This window comes from Pristiophorus japonicus, chromosome 16 (assembly GCF_044704955.1).
Source record: "Pristiophorus japonicus isolate sPriJap1 chromosome 16, sPriJap1.hap1, whole genome shotgun sequence".
NCBI classification, from domain to species: domain Eukaryota; kingdom Metazoa; phylum Chordata; class Chondrichthyes; family Pristiophoridae; genus Pristiophorus; species Pristiophorus japonicus.
In genome coordinates this window covers 79131774-79147732 of record NC_091992.1, presented here as the reverse complement: position 1 = coordinate 79147732, position 15959 = coordinate 79131774, and the positions used below count along the sequence as shown (strand labels likewise).

At 48.4% G+C, this 15959-nt stretch overlaps 1 protein-coding gene across 1 annotated transcript in view; it reads right to left on the bottom strand.

The window, feature by feature from the left end:
• trpv6 (transient receptor potential cation channel, subfamily V, member 6) overlaps nucleotides 1-15959 on the bottom strand; it is a 64168-nt gene that overhangs the window by 24654 nt on the left and 23555 nt on the right. Inside the window, exons 6-8 of the mRNA XM_070858163.1 lie at nucleotides 4954-5126; nucleotides 405-554; nucleotides 101-313 (exon numbers count right to left, since the gene is read on the bottom strand). Coding sequence (XP_070714264.1) covers nucleotides 101-313; nucleotides 405-554; nucleotides 4954-5126 — 536 coding nt within the window. The remainder of the gene's footprint in view (nucleotides 1-100; nucleotides 314-404; nucleotides 555-4953; nucleotides 5127-15959) is intronic.

Here is a 15959-nt window from a genome sequence, read left to right as displayed (position 1 = left end):
GGGTGGGGGTGTTGGGGAGGGCGGGGGTGTTGGGCGGGATGGGGGTGTTGGGCGGGGTGGGGTTGTTGGGTGGGGTGGGGACGCGGTGGACTGTACTAACCTGCAGCTTTCTCTCAACGTATAACATGGAGTCTCTCTCACTGGTGGCATTGTCGGGCCTGGGTTTAATCGGGCGATAGGCACAGCAGAACGTGAAGATGGTGATGTAGACAAGGTAGAGGAAAGCCAGGACCCGGAAGTAATACATCCCATAGTTGCTCCACTTCAAGTGGACCAGCTCCCTCACGGGGGAAAGGCGGAGGATCTTCAGGGCCTGTGCAGGGAGACAGGAGAGTGGACACTGTCAGCGGCTGTTTGCTTTGCCTCTCCCATAGCCCCCACTCCCCAGGGACTCTGCCATTTACCTCCTTTGCTTTGCTGGAGATCACCAGCTGCAGAACGGAGTGGTCGTCCCCCCACGAGTCGATCTCGGAGAGGTTGTAGTAGGTGCTGGAGACAGGACCGTAGGGCCGCTGAACAACCTGTTCCTTCCGTTGCAACAGGTGCTGAAACATCTGCCGAGGAGCAAGAGGGTCAAAGGTCAACCGAAAGACGATGACTTTGATGGAAATAGAAATGGTGGGGGGTGGGGAGATGTAAAACGTCTCGCTATTGTCCTTGTCACATTGTCGCACAAACATGCTGTAATATATGCACCTGTGAGGAAGCTGCCTCTCTTCCGTGCTTACATCCGAGCCAGGGTGTCCCTGGAGATGGAGCACGCGGTGTCCACCGGTACGCTCGCGGCCTTCTGCGAGAGATGGGCACCTGAGAGACTCAAGTGCATCATTACCTCGGCAACCAAATTTTAATTTGATTTAAGGTTTTCGTTAAAGTTTAAATTATTAATTTGTGGGTTCTAATGCCCTTGCCAAAAGGGGACACGTGATTTACGTTTCTACTAAAATAGTTGTCGAGCTGTTGAGTTGGGAGTGGCTTAGCCACTTATGTGATGTTCACAAGACTCAATAAGACCCCAGCCAGTTGGGTTCGGGAAATCCAAGATGAGGCAGGTGGCTGTGAGCCTGGTGGATGAACTGGTAATGTGTAATGTGATTGTTAAACTTTTTGCTAATAAACCGACTAGTTCTTAAAAGCAATGTGTTGCTATGAATTCTTAAGCAAAGAACCCATGAAGCAAATACATTACAGTGGCGAACCTACAACATTGACGGGCAGGAAAGGACCAACTGGTCCATCAAGTCTGCCTCATACTCATGATGGCCGTAGCAACAGGTCTGAACACTTCCTCTCTCCCTCATTGTTTGGCTGTGAAACCCTTTTGGCATGCGATAAAGTGCTAAATATATGCCAATTCCTTCCTCGGACTTTAATCTGATCCCCAAGTGGAACAGATTGTCATTCCTTCCTCACTATTGCCCGTCACCTTGATGAACACAAACGCCCAGCAGAAGCAGACGCAGCGGTCAAGAGCACAGCTCGGTGTGGACTGAACCAAACCAACCAGGAAGGTGCCAACATTGATCCTCAGTCTGTGCCCAAGTAGTTAATTTCAGAGGCGGGGTTGCGATTGGCATCAGTGCTCTGGTTGAAGAATTACATAGATTTTACAGCATCCAGTTCTGGATCCGCAGAAATTTTCTCCAATTAAATATCAGGAAGGCCAAAGCTATTGCCTTCGTTCCCAGCCACAAACTGCATTCCCCAGCCACTGACCCCATCCTCCTCCCTGGCAACTGTCTGAGGCTGAACCAGACTGTTCGCAACCTAGGCATCATACTTGACCCTGAAATGAGCTTGCGGCCACAAATCCGCGGTATAACTAAAACCGCCTATTTCCACCTCTGTAACCTTACCCGTCTCTGCCCTCGCCTCAGCTCATCCACTGCTAAAACCCTCATCCATGCCTTTGTTACCTCTAGACTTGACTACTCCAATGCACTCCTGGCTGGCCTCCCACATTCTACCCTACGTAAACTTGAGTTCATCCAAAACTCGGCAGCCCGTGTCCTAACTCGCACCAAGTCCCACTTACCCATCACCCCTGTGCTCACTGACCTACTTGGCTCCCGGTTAAGTAACGCCTCGATTTCAAAATTCTCATCCTTATTTTCAAATCCCTCCATGGCCTCGCCCCTCCCTATCTCTGTAATCTTCTCCAGCCTCACAACCCCGCGAGATGTTTGCACTCCTCAAATTCTGCCCTCATGAGCATCCCTGATTATAATTGCTCAACCATCGGTGGCCGTGCCTTCAGCTGCCTGGGCCCCAAGCTCTGGAACACCCTCTCTAAACCTCTCTGCCTCTCTTTCCTCCTTTAAGACACTCCTTAAACCTACCTCTTTGACCAAGCTTTTGGTCATCTGCCATAATTTCTTCTTATGTGGCTCGGTGTCAAATTTATTGAGCCTGAAATTCCGATGTCCCGGGTCTGTACAAAGTTTCTACGGACCCGGGAAGGCATCAGAAAAGCCGGTTTTCAGCACGCAATGTGCATGCACTGAAAACCGGCATTTCCAATCTGTCAGGTTTCTGGCTTGACAGATCCAACGGATATCGGGAGCGAGGACACTTGCAGGAAAAGATTTCCGATATTTACGCATATCTTGCCCAGCAAATGTCCTCAAAAATCTTGCGCCTGAAAAAGCAGGCGTATAGCTTACTTTTACAGGCGTAAGTGTTTAAAAACACACATAAACATTAAAATTAAATGAAATAAACACATATAAAAACATATTTTATTGTTTAAAAATCCTCCCCACTACGGTAAGTTTATTTTAAGGCATAATTTAAAAAACTTTTTAAAAAAGCTGAGAAAATATTTTTTTTATAAGAACTTTAATTTAAATGAATCTTAAATATGTAGTGTATTTTTCTATTTTTTATTAATGTTTTGTGTGTTTGGGGGGGTTTCTCAATCATAATAATGGGAACTCCAACTTATGGAGTTCCCATTATTATGAATGAGAAAATACTGTACCTTGATTGGCTGCCCAGAGCCATGTGACTCCAGCTTCAGCATACGGACGTTCCAACGTGCATGCGCTCCGATGCGTAGGGAGTGAAGGCCACAGGATCGGAAGTTCAAACGGGCGCAGCACCTTCAGGTAAGTGCGCATTTTTTTTTCTTTTTTCAGTAGTTTGCCCATGGGAAGACCTCGATCGGGATTTCTGGGCCATTGTTTTGTCTTAAAACGCTCCTGTGAAGCACTTTGGGACGTTTTTCTCTGTTAAAGACGCTATATAAATGCAAGTTGTTGTTGTTGTAGAAACAGGCCATTCAGCCCAACTGTCCATGCCGGTGTTGATGCTCCACACGAGCCTCCTCTCACCCCTCTTCATCTCACCCTATCAGCATAACCTTCTATTCTTTTCTCCCTCATGTCCTTCCCTTAAATGCACCAATGCTATTCGCCTCAACCACTCCTTGTGGTGGCGAGTTCCACATTCTAACTACTCTCTGGGTAAAGATTTTCTCCTTAGTTCCCGATTGGATTTATTAGTGATTCTCTTCTATTTCTGCCCCCTAGTTTTGGACTCCACCACAAGTGGAAACATTTTCTCTGTGCTTATTCCGTCAAACCCTTTCATAATTTTAAAGACTGCTATCAGGCCACCCCTCAGATTTCTCTTTCCTAGAGTAAAGTGTCCCAGTCTGTTCAGTTTTTTCTGCTGGTTATAACCTCTAAGGTCGGTATCATCCTTGTAAATCACCGTCTCCAGTCCCTCTATATCTTTTTTATAATATGGGGGCCAGAACTGTGCACAGTACTCCAAATGTGGTCTAACCAAGGTGCGATACAAGTTGATCATAACTTCTCTGTTTTTCAATTCTATTATTCTAGAAAAGGGTAAAAAAAAACTGTCACTGTCCCCAGTCCTGATCATTATCTTAGGATTTCCACCCTCCTGGGATGTGGTTGGGTGTGGATTTCGGGTGAGGACAGGGTCAAGCTTGGCAGTGATGCCTGCACAGTTGAATACCCTCTCAACGCTCACTCTTTCAGTTCAAATACGAAGAGCAGTCACTTAAGGCAAAGCGATGGAAGAAGAGGAGAGAAACTGGTCAGGTGGGCAGAACAGTAACAAACAGAATTCAATCCGGAGAAGTGTGAGATAATGCATTTGGGGAGGGCTAACAAAACAAGGGAATACACATTAAATGGTAGGACAATGATAAGTGTAGAGGAACACAGGGACCTTGGAGTGCAGGTCCACAGATCCCTGAAGGTAGCAGGACTAGTAGATAAGGTGGTTAAGAAGGCATACGGAATACTTGCCTTTATTAGCCGAGGCATAGAATACAAGAGCGGAGAGGTTATGCTTGAACTGTATAAAACACTAATTAGGCCACAGCTAGAGTACTGCATGCAGTTCTGGTCACCACATTACAGGAAAGATGTGATTGCACTAGAGAGGGTACAGAGCAGATTTACGAGGATGTTGCCTGGACTGGAGAATTTTAGCTATGAGGAAAGATTGGATAGGCTGAGTTTTGTTTTCTTTGGAACAGAGAAGGCTGAGGGGAGACTTTATTAAGGTGTATAAAATTATGAGGGGCCTAGATAGAGTGAATAGGACAGAACTATTACCCTTAGCAGAGTCAACAATCAGAGGGCGTAGATTTAAAGTAATTGGTAGGAGGATTAGAGGGGATTTGGGGGGAAATTTCTTCACCCTGAGGGTGGTGGGGGTCTGGAACTTGCTGCCTGAAAGGGTGATAGAGGCAGAAACCCTCACCACATTTAAAAAGTATCTGGATGTGCACTTGAAATACCGTAACCTACAGGGCTACAGTCCAAGAGCTGGAAAGTAGAATTAGGCTGGATAGCTCTTTGTCGGCCGGCACAGACACGATGGGTCGAATGGCCTCCTTCCGGGCTGTAAATTTCTATGATTCTGTGAATAGGAGACAAAAGGGAACGGAGGCAATTTAAAACAAAAGTTCCTTACCTGAACATTTCCTTCAACCGCTGCAAGTTTGATGGGTGACAGTCCGTCCCTGTTGACGATCATGTCAGCTGCAATCTCATTCTCTGGCTTGTCGTAGGACAGAATTAAATCGTACATCTGAGGTGCGAGGGGGCTCTTTGGTTGCAGCATCAGAACATGTAGAACCGTGTTACCTGAGAAAAGGACACATCAGGATTTAGCGCGTTCAACTGAATGGGAACGGATCTCCCTCTCATCCCTCACTCCTCCGATCATTACCACCCACCAGGCACTGGCTGCTCAGTCGTTTACACAACCACCTCCACCTCCCAATAGAAGATTAGGGGGTGGCTTTGCACCCCGTTTTTCACCCGGAGCGGTGGCAATGGCGGCGGTGAGGTCTTCTGGGCAGGCGGCAGCCACCAGTGCCCCGCGGGGGGTTTGCCGGGGCTGGTTTTGCGGCTGCGCGGAGCAGCATCGCTGGTTACGACAACGGCATGCGTTTTGACTCCCTCCTGACCTGTAAATACGGGTGGCCCAACCTTTACCGACTGCAAAAGGTAAGTAATGCCGTCCTAAGGTAAGTGTGACTGTTTTCTCTTTTAATAATTTTTGCGATTTATGTTGTGGTGGCGTGGGCTATGTTTTGGGAATGTTTTTGTGGGTTTTCTTAGGTTGTTTTTTTCCTCCCCAAACATCTCTCGGAGCGCTCCCGGCCCAGCTCTTTAGCTCGGGAGTTTCCCATGGTAACGCCCCGAGGGAGGTGTACAACGCCTCGGGGCGTTACCATGGGAAACTCCCGAGCTAAGGAGCCGGGCCGGGAGCGCTTAGCGCTGCGCCCCCTGACTCAGGGCCTAGGTGCTCAACTTTGCTGACTGAGGCGCAAACTGTTCCCGGGCACAAACTTTACCGCCCCGCCGCCATTACCGCCCCGAAATCAGCAAAGCCAAAAATCCAGCCCAATATTATGTGTCAGCTGTGGCTCAGTGTAGCACTCTCGCCTCTGAGTCAGAAGTTGTGAGTTTAAGTCGCACTCCAAAACATGGAGCACAAAATCTAAGCTGACACTTCAGTTCAGTGCTGAGGGAGTGCTGCACTGTCATAGGGGCTGTATTTCAGATAAGACATTAAACCGAGGCCTCGTCAGCCCTCTCGGGTAGATGTAAAAGATCCCACGGCACTATTTAAAAAGAGCAAGGGAGTTCTCCTTGGTGTCCTGGTCAATATTTATCCCTCAGCCAACTTCACTAAAATGAATTATCCGGTCGTTGTCACATTGCTGTTTGTGGGAGCTTGCTGTGTGCAAATAGGCGGTTGCGTTTCCTACATTAAAACAGTGACTATACTTCAAAAGCACTCATTTGGCTGTAAAGTGCTTTGGGAGATTCGGAGGTCATAAGAACAGGAGAATATAAGAATTAGGAATATAAGAATCGGCCATTTGGCCCCTCGAGCCTACTCCACCATTCAATGAGATTATGGCTGATCTTTTACCTCAACTCCATTTTCCAGCACTGTCCCCATATCCCTTGATTCCCTTAATATCCAAAAATCTATCTCTGTCTTGAATATATTCAACGACTGAGCATTCACAGCCCTCTGGGGTAGAGAATTCCAAAGATTCACCATCCCCTGAATGAAGAAATTTCTCCTCATCTCAGTCCTAAATGGCCGACCCCGTATTCTGAGTCTCTGACCCCTGGTTCGAGACTTCCCAGCCAGGGGAAACATCCTCCCAGCAACTACCCTGTCAAGCACTGTAAGAATTTTATATGTTTCAATGAGATCACCTCTCATTCCTCTAAACTCTAGAGAATATAGGCCTAGTCTACTCAACCTCTTCTCATAGGACAATCCCCTCATCCTAGTCAGTCTGGTGAACCTTCATTGCACCCAGTCTATGGCAAATATATCCACCTTTTGGTAAGGAGACCAAAACTGTACACAGTACTCCAGGTGCGGCCTCACCAGGGCCTGATATAATTGCAGTTAGACGTATTGAAGGTGCTACATAAATATAAGTCTTTTTTTTAATATGTATAGGGATTTATCATCTCCCTCAGAATTGCATGCAAGGAATTCCTTGTGGAGTGCAGTGACTATTGTTAGATACAAAATATGGCAGCCATTTTGTACACAGTAATAACTCATAAACAGCAAACAGCTTAATGATCAATTAACCGGTTTTACGTGGAGGAGGAATGCTAGCCAGTACGCGAGGAGAATCCCCTGTTCTTTGCCAAATAGTTCAATAGATCGTTAATGTCTGCCTGCACTACTGGAGATGGCAGATCAGACATAAGTTTAACATCTCATCAAAAGAACTAACAAGACAATGACGGGTTCCCTTTAACCTAATCATGGATGCTCAGCAAAGAAAGAAACAAAGACCTTGCATTTAAGTTAGGCTTCATAGCAACACCTTCGCTCCAAGCATTGGCATCTGCTCAACTACGTCATCGTCCGAGCGAGGGACCGCAAGGACGTGCACATCACTCGCGCCATGACAGGAGCTGATGACTGCTGGACGGACCACTGCCTAATCTGCTCCGACATCACCAACAACGTAGCCCCAAAACAGCGACGGCAACAGAAACAATGCCGCAGGAAAATCAACGCTGGAGCATGCAAAGATCCTTCTAAGAAAGCCATATTCAGCCAGTGCCACACTGCCAACCAACCCAGTGACCCAGAGATGCAGGGTGTTCACGGCGCCTGGTCTGCCCTCAAGGCCTCCATAATTAGCACCTGTGAAGAGACGCTCGGTCACTCGGCCAGGAAACACCAAGACTGGTTCGACGAGAACGACCGGGAGATCCAAGAGCTAATAAACCGCAAACGCAAGGCATTCTTGAACTGGAAACAGCAACACAATTCGAGAAAGCAGCTCTACAGACAACTGAAGGCCGAGGTCCAACAAAAAACTCGCGACCTAAAGAACAGATGGTGGGTGGAGAAAGCGCAGGAGATCCAGCAACTATTCGACAACCATGACGTGAGAGGATTCTTTAGCGCAATCAAGACCACCTATGGTCCAAGCACCCAAGGCCCTGCCCCACTACTGGCCAAGAATGGAGAGGTACTAATCAAGGACAGGGAGGCAGTCAGTGCCTGATGGAAGGAGCACTTTGAAGATCTCCTTAACCAAGTCTCTGTCTTCAACGTGGTTGTCCTCAATTCCATCCCACAGCATGCTACCCGCCACCATCTCAGCACAACCCCAGCCCGGCACGAGGTTGAAAAGGCCATCTGACAACTGAAGAACAACAAGGCCTCAGGAGCAGATGAAATCCCCACCGAGGCACTAAAACATGGCGGAGAAGAACTATTGGCGCGAATACATGATCTCATTTCTCTTATTTGGAAGGAGGAGAGCATGCCAGGGGATCTCAAGAGATGCCATAATCGTGACCATCTTCAAGAAAGGCGATAAGTCCGATTGCGGTAATAACAGAGGCGGTTCCCTGCTGTCTGCCACAAGGAAAGTCATCACAAGAATCCTCCTCAATTGCCTTCTCCCTGTTGTTGAAGAGCTCCTCCCAGAGCCGCATTGCAGATTTCTCCCACTAAGGGGCACAATAGACATGATCTTCACCGTGCATCAAATCGAGAAATGCAGGGAACAGCACCAACCCCTGTACATGGCCTTCGACACAGTGAGGGGCTATGGAGCGTCCTCCTCAAATTCGGCTGCCCTCAAAAGTTTGTCACCATCCTCGTCTGCTTCACGATGACATGCAAGCCGCGATCCTGACCAACGGATCCACCACAGACCCAATTCACGTTCGGACCAGGGTCAAGCAAGGCTGTATCATCACACCAATGCTTTTCTCAATCTTCCTTGCTGCAATGCTCCATCTCACCCTCAGTAAACTCCCCGCTGGAGTGGAGGTAATCTACAGAGCAAACGGGAAACTGTTCAAACTCCGCCGGCTCCAGGTCAGATCCAAAGTCGACCTATCCTCTATCATTGAATTATAGTATGCAGACGACACTCGCGTCTGCGTACACTCGGAGGCCGAACTCCAAACCATTGTCAACACCTTCACCGAAGCATTCAAGAGCATGGGCCTTACACTAAACATCAGAAAGATAAAGTTCCTCTACCAACCTACCCCCGCCACACAGCACTGCTCCCCCATTATCAAAATCCATGACGAGGCCTTGGACAACATGGACCATTTTTCATACCTTGGGAGCCTATTGTCAACAAGGGCAGAAGTCGACGACGAGGTCCAACACTGCCTTCAGTGTGCCAGTGCAGCCTTCGCTCGCCCTGCTGAAGAGAGTGTTTGAAGAGCAGGACCTCAAATCTGGCACCAAGCTCATGGTCTACAGAGCAGTGGTGATACCTGTTATATATGCAGGCTATAGATACACTCTCTGTGTAGTCACTATAGTTGCATAAGATGCAGACTTGTTTACCTGATGTACTATCAATCAGGTTTACACTGTGTATATACTATGCTGGCACCACTAGAGGATGCAACTGGTGGAGACCGAGGTTTCCTGCCCTGGTGGCAGGGGCTGTATAAAAGGGTAACCATCATGCGACTGCCTCATTCTGGAGTTACGAATAAAGGACCAAGATCACTACAGTTTGAGTACAACACATTGCCTTGTGGAGTCATTCATAGGTACATTACAGACATAACAACTGGCGATGAAAATACGGATTTTCACGTGATCATGGCTAGCTTTGGCACACTAAAAGACTTCGCAGAGGGTGTTGACTGGGATGCCTTCATGGAAAGGCTCGAGCAATATTTCGTGGCAAAAGAACTGGCAGATGAAATGGAGTGTATACCTGCACCACCGATTGTCCTCCAGTGAAGATGGAAGTCGAGATAAATGGCGTTCCAGTCTTCATGGAAGTGGACATAGGAGCGAGTCAGTCAGTGATGAGCCAGGATGCCTTTGAGAGGCTATGGAATGATAAACGACCCGAGCTAGATTCAGTACAGGAAACGTTGCGTACCTACACCAAGGAGCTGATCCCAGTCCTTGGTAGGGCGGATGTAAGTGTAATCCATAATGGCATGGTGCACAAGTTACCTCTCTGGATTGTTGCAGGTGATGGTCCAACGCTACTCGGAAGAAGGTGGATGGAGAAGATCCAGTGGAAATGAGAAGACATCTTCACTCCAACAATCGATGTCCCCGTGCTTAGTGGCAGAGCAAAACCTCACCTTCACTTGGGCCAGGCACCAGAGAACAGACCAGCGCAGCACCTGAGGCACAGACCGTCTATCTCGACTGCGTGGCAATGATCCGACTGGAACGACCTAAAAGCACCTTCCCGGCTCAAGTGGCAGGACTCCTGGGGAGGAAGATCGAATTTACAGGCACTCTTCCAGCTTTTGTGGCAGAATCACGGGAGAGAAGGATCAAGGCAGTCGACCTCGAGGACAGAGGCAAGATGGCATCCCTCTGCAGCGAGGTGCAGCGTGGATGAAAAAAAAGATGGCCGCGGCATGCCACAAGGTGCAACGCTGAGGGACCAACACGTGGTGTCTAACAAAGAATTTGATTGGGGTAAAGCCAGCAGGGTTCTCTTAAAGGAAACCTGCAACCTACTGAACTTAAAGAGACATTGCATGCATGGCAATCAATGTAACGAACCGATTAAGATTGTGAACAAAATGTTGTTGTGAGATGTCGGTACTATTCCTAACGTAAAGAACAAAATGTTGTTGCGAGATGTCGGGAATAGAGTGTCCCCAAGAGTAGCAAGTGAGCGAATTCTGGAGGGTAAAGATGCTGATCCTAATACCCTGCCCCAGGTTTATCCCACGCTGCAGGCATCCGATGGCACTATTCGTCACGGGCCTGGAAACAAAAACGGCGCCAATACGCGCATTCGGCTGCCGCTCAGAGAGTGGAGAGCACCAGTTCCAACTGTCACAGGACAGAGAGTGGAGAGCACCAGTTCCAACTGTCACAGGACAGAGAGTGGAGAGCACCAGTTTAAATTGTCACAGGACGGGAGAATGGTGAGCACCAGTTCAAACTGTCACAGGAGCATCCAGTCGTGCCCCGGGAACTGCCCCCAAAGGAAGTGGCGTGTGGGAAATTGCACTCCGCTTCCATTGAGGGGTGGTAAGGCCAATTCTGCGGCGGGAGCAGGACTTCCATGCTGGGGGCTAAAATTCCCTGCCCCAGAAGGTTACCGCCCCCAAGATGGGAGCCTGTGCGGGGAGGCAGAGGGAAGTTGAGGGGAGACGGGGGCGGGGGATGGAGGGAAGAGTGGTGGAGGTGGGGGGTGGAGAAACCCAGGGTGGGGGACAGGAGGGGCCCCATTGCAGCAGAGGTCTGAGGGGGCGAAGTGTGTTGGAGGGGCGGGCCTGGGGACTCTGTGCCTCGGTGCGGGGAGTGTTCGGAGTGGGGTGGACGGGTTGACTGCGCAGATGGCGGTTGGTGGATGTGGTGTGGTTGGCATCGCGGGGGCGTGGCTCCGGGATGGCCGGGGCTGGGAGCTCAACATTCGGGGGTGTTGGGCATTTGGGAAGGATTCTGACGGGACAGGGCGGGTTGGATGCGGGGGGAGTGTTCCCGGTGTTGGGTGGGTCCGGAGCCGGAGGGGGGCATGCTCTTGGGATGGTGGGTGGGCTGTTTGGGGCTGGGATGGGGAGAGACTTCTTCACTCGGGGAGTTGTTGGCATGTGGGGTTCCATGCCGCGGAGAGTTGTTGATGCCAGTTCATTGGATGTGTTCGGGAGGGAGTTGAATGTGGTCCTTGCGGCTGGGGGGTCGGGGTGCGTGGAGGGGGCATGGGGGGGGAGGTACTGGGGTGGGTGATCAGCCATGATCTTGTTGAATGGCGGTGCAGGCTCGAAGGGCCGAATGGCCTACTCCTGCACCTATTTTCTATGTTTCTAGGTTTCTATGTTTTTTCTATGCTGCGCACCACCCGGGTGGAGACGGCGCAGCCCCCAGACCCAGTTGCTAACTTGGCCATGTCCGGGAGCGAAAGGTCAGAACCAACGAGTTCCACAAACGGGACCTGGTACAGCCAGGTTCCCAACACCGCTAGAGAGCAGGCAGAAGAATCTGCAGCCCTCAAAGGAGGACAGGGAGGCCACACACATCTGTGGCTCTGCCCACCACTAGGCAACGGCAAAGGCCCTGAGTCCTGGCAAGTTGAGTGAACCAAGCCCACCCCGCTAGCATGGGGCGTGGCGCTGCCATCAGACGACTAGCTCTGGTTGCTCTGGAACCAGCGTCCTCGCATACCTTTACTGCTACCTCCGTACTGACCATGACTGAATCATTAATGCAATCTGAGCAATCCTGACACACGACCATAAAACGTAACAAATGTAAGTCACTGAACCAAGGTGTCACGACACAAACATTTTTTCTTCCTTTCTTTGTACTTGCACTGTTGTCTGATCCTGTATGTTAATGTAAAGGGCCAGCTGCATGATCTCGTGGGGGCGGGGGAAGGAATGGATGTATGTAGCCATGGGCACACACATGGATCACACCTAGAACCCACTGGAATCTCCACTGCATCATCGAACCATCCAAACTGGTAACCACGACCCAGTGTTATGGCAAAAGGACTTGGGGGTTAACAGGGAGAGAGCTAAGCCAAAGCACAGCCAAGGTGCAAGGGCTATTGGCAATTAAGTCTGGGGAGAGTTAAGCCAGAACACATAGTGCAAAGGTCATTGGCACAAAGGACTTGGGGGAGAGTGATGTTATATATGCAGACTATAGAAATACTCTCTGTGTAGTCACTGTATAGTTGCATAAGATGCAGACTTGTTTACCTGATGTACTATCAATAAGGTTTACACTGTGTATATACTATGCTGGCACCACTAGAGGGTGCAACTGGTGGAGACCGGGGTTTCCTGCCCTGGTGGCAGGGATTGTATAAAAGGATAGCCACCATATATATGGCTGCCTCACTCTGGAGTTACGAATAAAGGACCAAGGTCATTACAGTTTGAGTACAACACAAAAAGCAAAAAGGGCCACATTACACCAAAATTCTAAAAGGGCGAAGTATGTTAGAAAGTCAAGCCTGAAGGCTCTGTGCCTCAATGAGAGGAGTATACAGAATAAGGTGGACGAATTAACTGCGCAGATAGCAGTGAACGGGTATGATGTAACTGGCATCACGGAGACATGGCTTCAGGGTGACCAAGGCTGGGAACTCAACATCCAGGGGTATTCAACATTTAGGAAGGATAGGCAGAGAGGCCAAGAGGCGGGGTGGCATTGCTGGTTAAAGAGGAAATTAATGCAATAGTAAGAAAGGACATTAGCTTGGATGATGTGGAATCGGTATGGGTGGAGCTACGGAATACCAAGGGGCAGAAAACGCTAGTGGGAGTTGTGTACAGTCCACCAAACAGTAGTAGTAAGGTTGGGGACAGAATCAAACAAGAAATTAGGGATGCATGCAATAAAGGTACAGCAGTTATCATGGGTGACTTTAATCTACATATTGATTGGGCAAACCAAACTGGTAGCAATGCGGTGGAGGAGGATTTCCTGGAGTGTATTAGGGATGGTTTTCTAGACCAATATGTCGAGGAACCAACTAGGAAGCTGGCCATCCTGGACTGGGTGATGTGCAATGAGAAAGGACTAATTAGCAATCTTGTTGTGCGAGGCCCCTTGGGGGAAAGTGACCATAACATGGTAGAATTCTTTATTAAGATGGAGAGTGACACAGTTAATTCAGAAACTAGGGTCCTGAACTTAAGGAAAGGTAACTTCAATGGTTTGAGGCGTGAATTGGCGAGAATAGACTGGCTAATGATACTTAAAGCGTTGACGGTGGATAGGCAATGGCAAACATTTAAAGATCACATGGATGAACTTCAGCAATTGTACTTCCCTGTCTGAAGTAAAAATAAAACGGGGAAGGTGGCTCAACCGTGGCTAACAAGAGAAATTAAGGATAGTGTTAAATCCAAGGAAGAGGCATATAAATTGGCCAGAAAAATTGAGCACTGGGAGAAATTTAGAATTCAGCAGAGGAGGACAAAGGGTTTAATTAAGAGGGGGAAAATAGAGTACGAGAAGAAGCTTGCCGGGAACATAAAAACTGACTGCAAAAGCTTCTATAGATATGTGAAGAGAAAAAGATTAGTGAAGACAAATGTAGGTCCCTTGCAGTCAGATTCAGGTGAACTTATAATGGCGAACAAAGAAATGGCAGACCAATTGAACAAATACTTTGGTTCTGTCTTCACGAAGGAAGACACAAATAACCTTCTGGAAGTACTAGGGGACCGAGGGTCTAGTGAGAAGGAGGAACTGAAGGATATCCTTATTAGGCAGGAAATTGTGTTAGGGAAATTGATGGGATTGAAGGCCGATAAATCCCATCGGCCTGATAGTCTGCATCCCAGAGTACTTAAGGAAGTGGCCCTAGAAATAGTGGATGCATTGGTGATCATTTTCCAACAATCCATCGAATCTGGATCAGTTCCTATGGACTGGAGGGTAGCTAATGTAACACCACTTTTTAAAAAAGGAGGGAGAGAGAAAGCGGGTAATTGTAGACTGGTTAGCCTGACATCAGTAGTGGTGAAAATGTTGGAATCAATTATTAAGGATGAAATAGCAGCACATTTGGAAAGCAGTGACAGGATCGGTCCAAGTCAGCATGGATTTATGAAGGGGAAATCATGCTTGACAAATCTTCTGGAATTTTTTGAGGATGTAACTGGTAGAGTGGACAAGGGAGAACCAGTGGATTTGGTGTATTTGGACTTTTAAAAGGCTTTTGACAAGGTCCCACACAAGAGATTGGGGGTAATATACTGATGTGGATAGAGAACTGGTTGGCAGACAGGAAGCAGAGAGTCGGGATAAACGGCCCCTTTTCAAAATGGCAGGCAGTGACTAGTGGAGTGCCGCAGGGCTCAGTGCTGGGACCCCAGCTCTTTACAATATACATCAATGATCTGGATGAAGGAATTGAGTGTAATATCTCCAAGTTTGCAGATGACACTAAACTAGGTGGCGGTGTGAGCTGTGAGGGGGACGCTAGGAGGCTGCAGAGTGACTTGGACTGGTTAGGTGAATGGGCAAATGCATGGCAGATGCAGTATAATGTGGATAAATGTGAGGTTATCCACTTTGGGGGCAAAAATGCGAAGACAGAATATTATCTGAATGGCGGCAGATTAGGAAAAGGGAAGGTGCAATGAGACCTGGGTGTCATGGTTCATCAGTCATTGAAAGTTGGCATACAGGTATAGCAGGCGGTGAAGAAGGCAAATGGTATGTTGGCCTTCATAACTAGGGGATTTGAGTATAGGAGCAGGGAGGTCTTACTGCAGTTGTACAGGGCCTTGGTGAGGCCTCACCTGGAATATTGTGTTCAGTTTTGGTCTCCTAATCTGAGGAAGGACGTTCTTGTTATTGAGGGAGTACAGCGAAGGTTCACCAGACTGATTCCCGGGATGGCACGACTGACATATGAGGAGAGACTGGATCGACTGGGCCTGTATTCACTGGAGTTTAGAAGGATGAGAGGGGATCTCATAGAAACATATAAAATTCTGATGGGACTAGACAGGTTAGATGCAGGAAGAATGTTCCCGATGTTGGGGAAGTCCAGAACCAGGGGACATAGTCTAAGGATAAGGTGTAAGCCATTTAGGACTGAGATGAGGAGAAACTTCTTCACTCAGAGAGTTGTTAACTTGTGGAATTCCCTGCCGCAGAGAGTTGTTGATGCCAGTTCATTGGATATATTCAAGAGGGAGTTAGATATGGTCCTTACAGCTGAAGGGATCAAGGGGTATAGAGAGAAAGCAGGAAAGGGGTACTGAGGGAATGACCAGCTATGATCTTAGCAAATGGTGGTACAGGCTCGAAGGGACGAATGGCCTACTCCTGCACCTATTTTCGATGTTTCTATGTTTCTATTGCCTCGTGGAGTCATTCATAGGTACATTACAGACATAACAATACCAAACCTCCTATACGGCTCAGCGACATGGACCATCTACAGCAGGCACCTCAAAGCTCTGGAGAAGTATTACCAACGTTGCCTC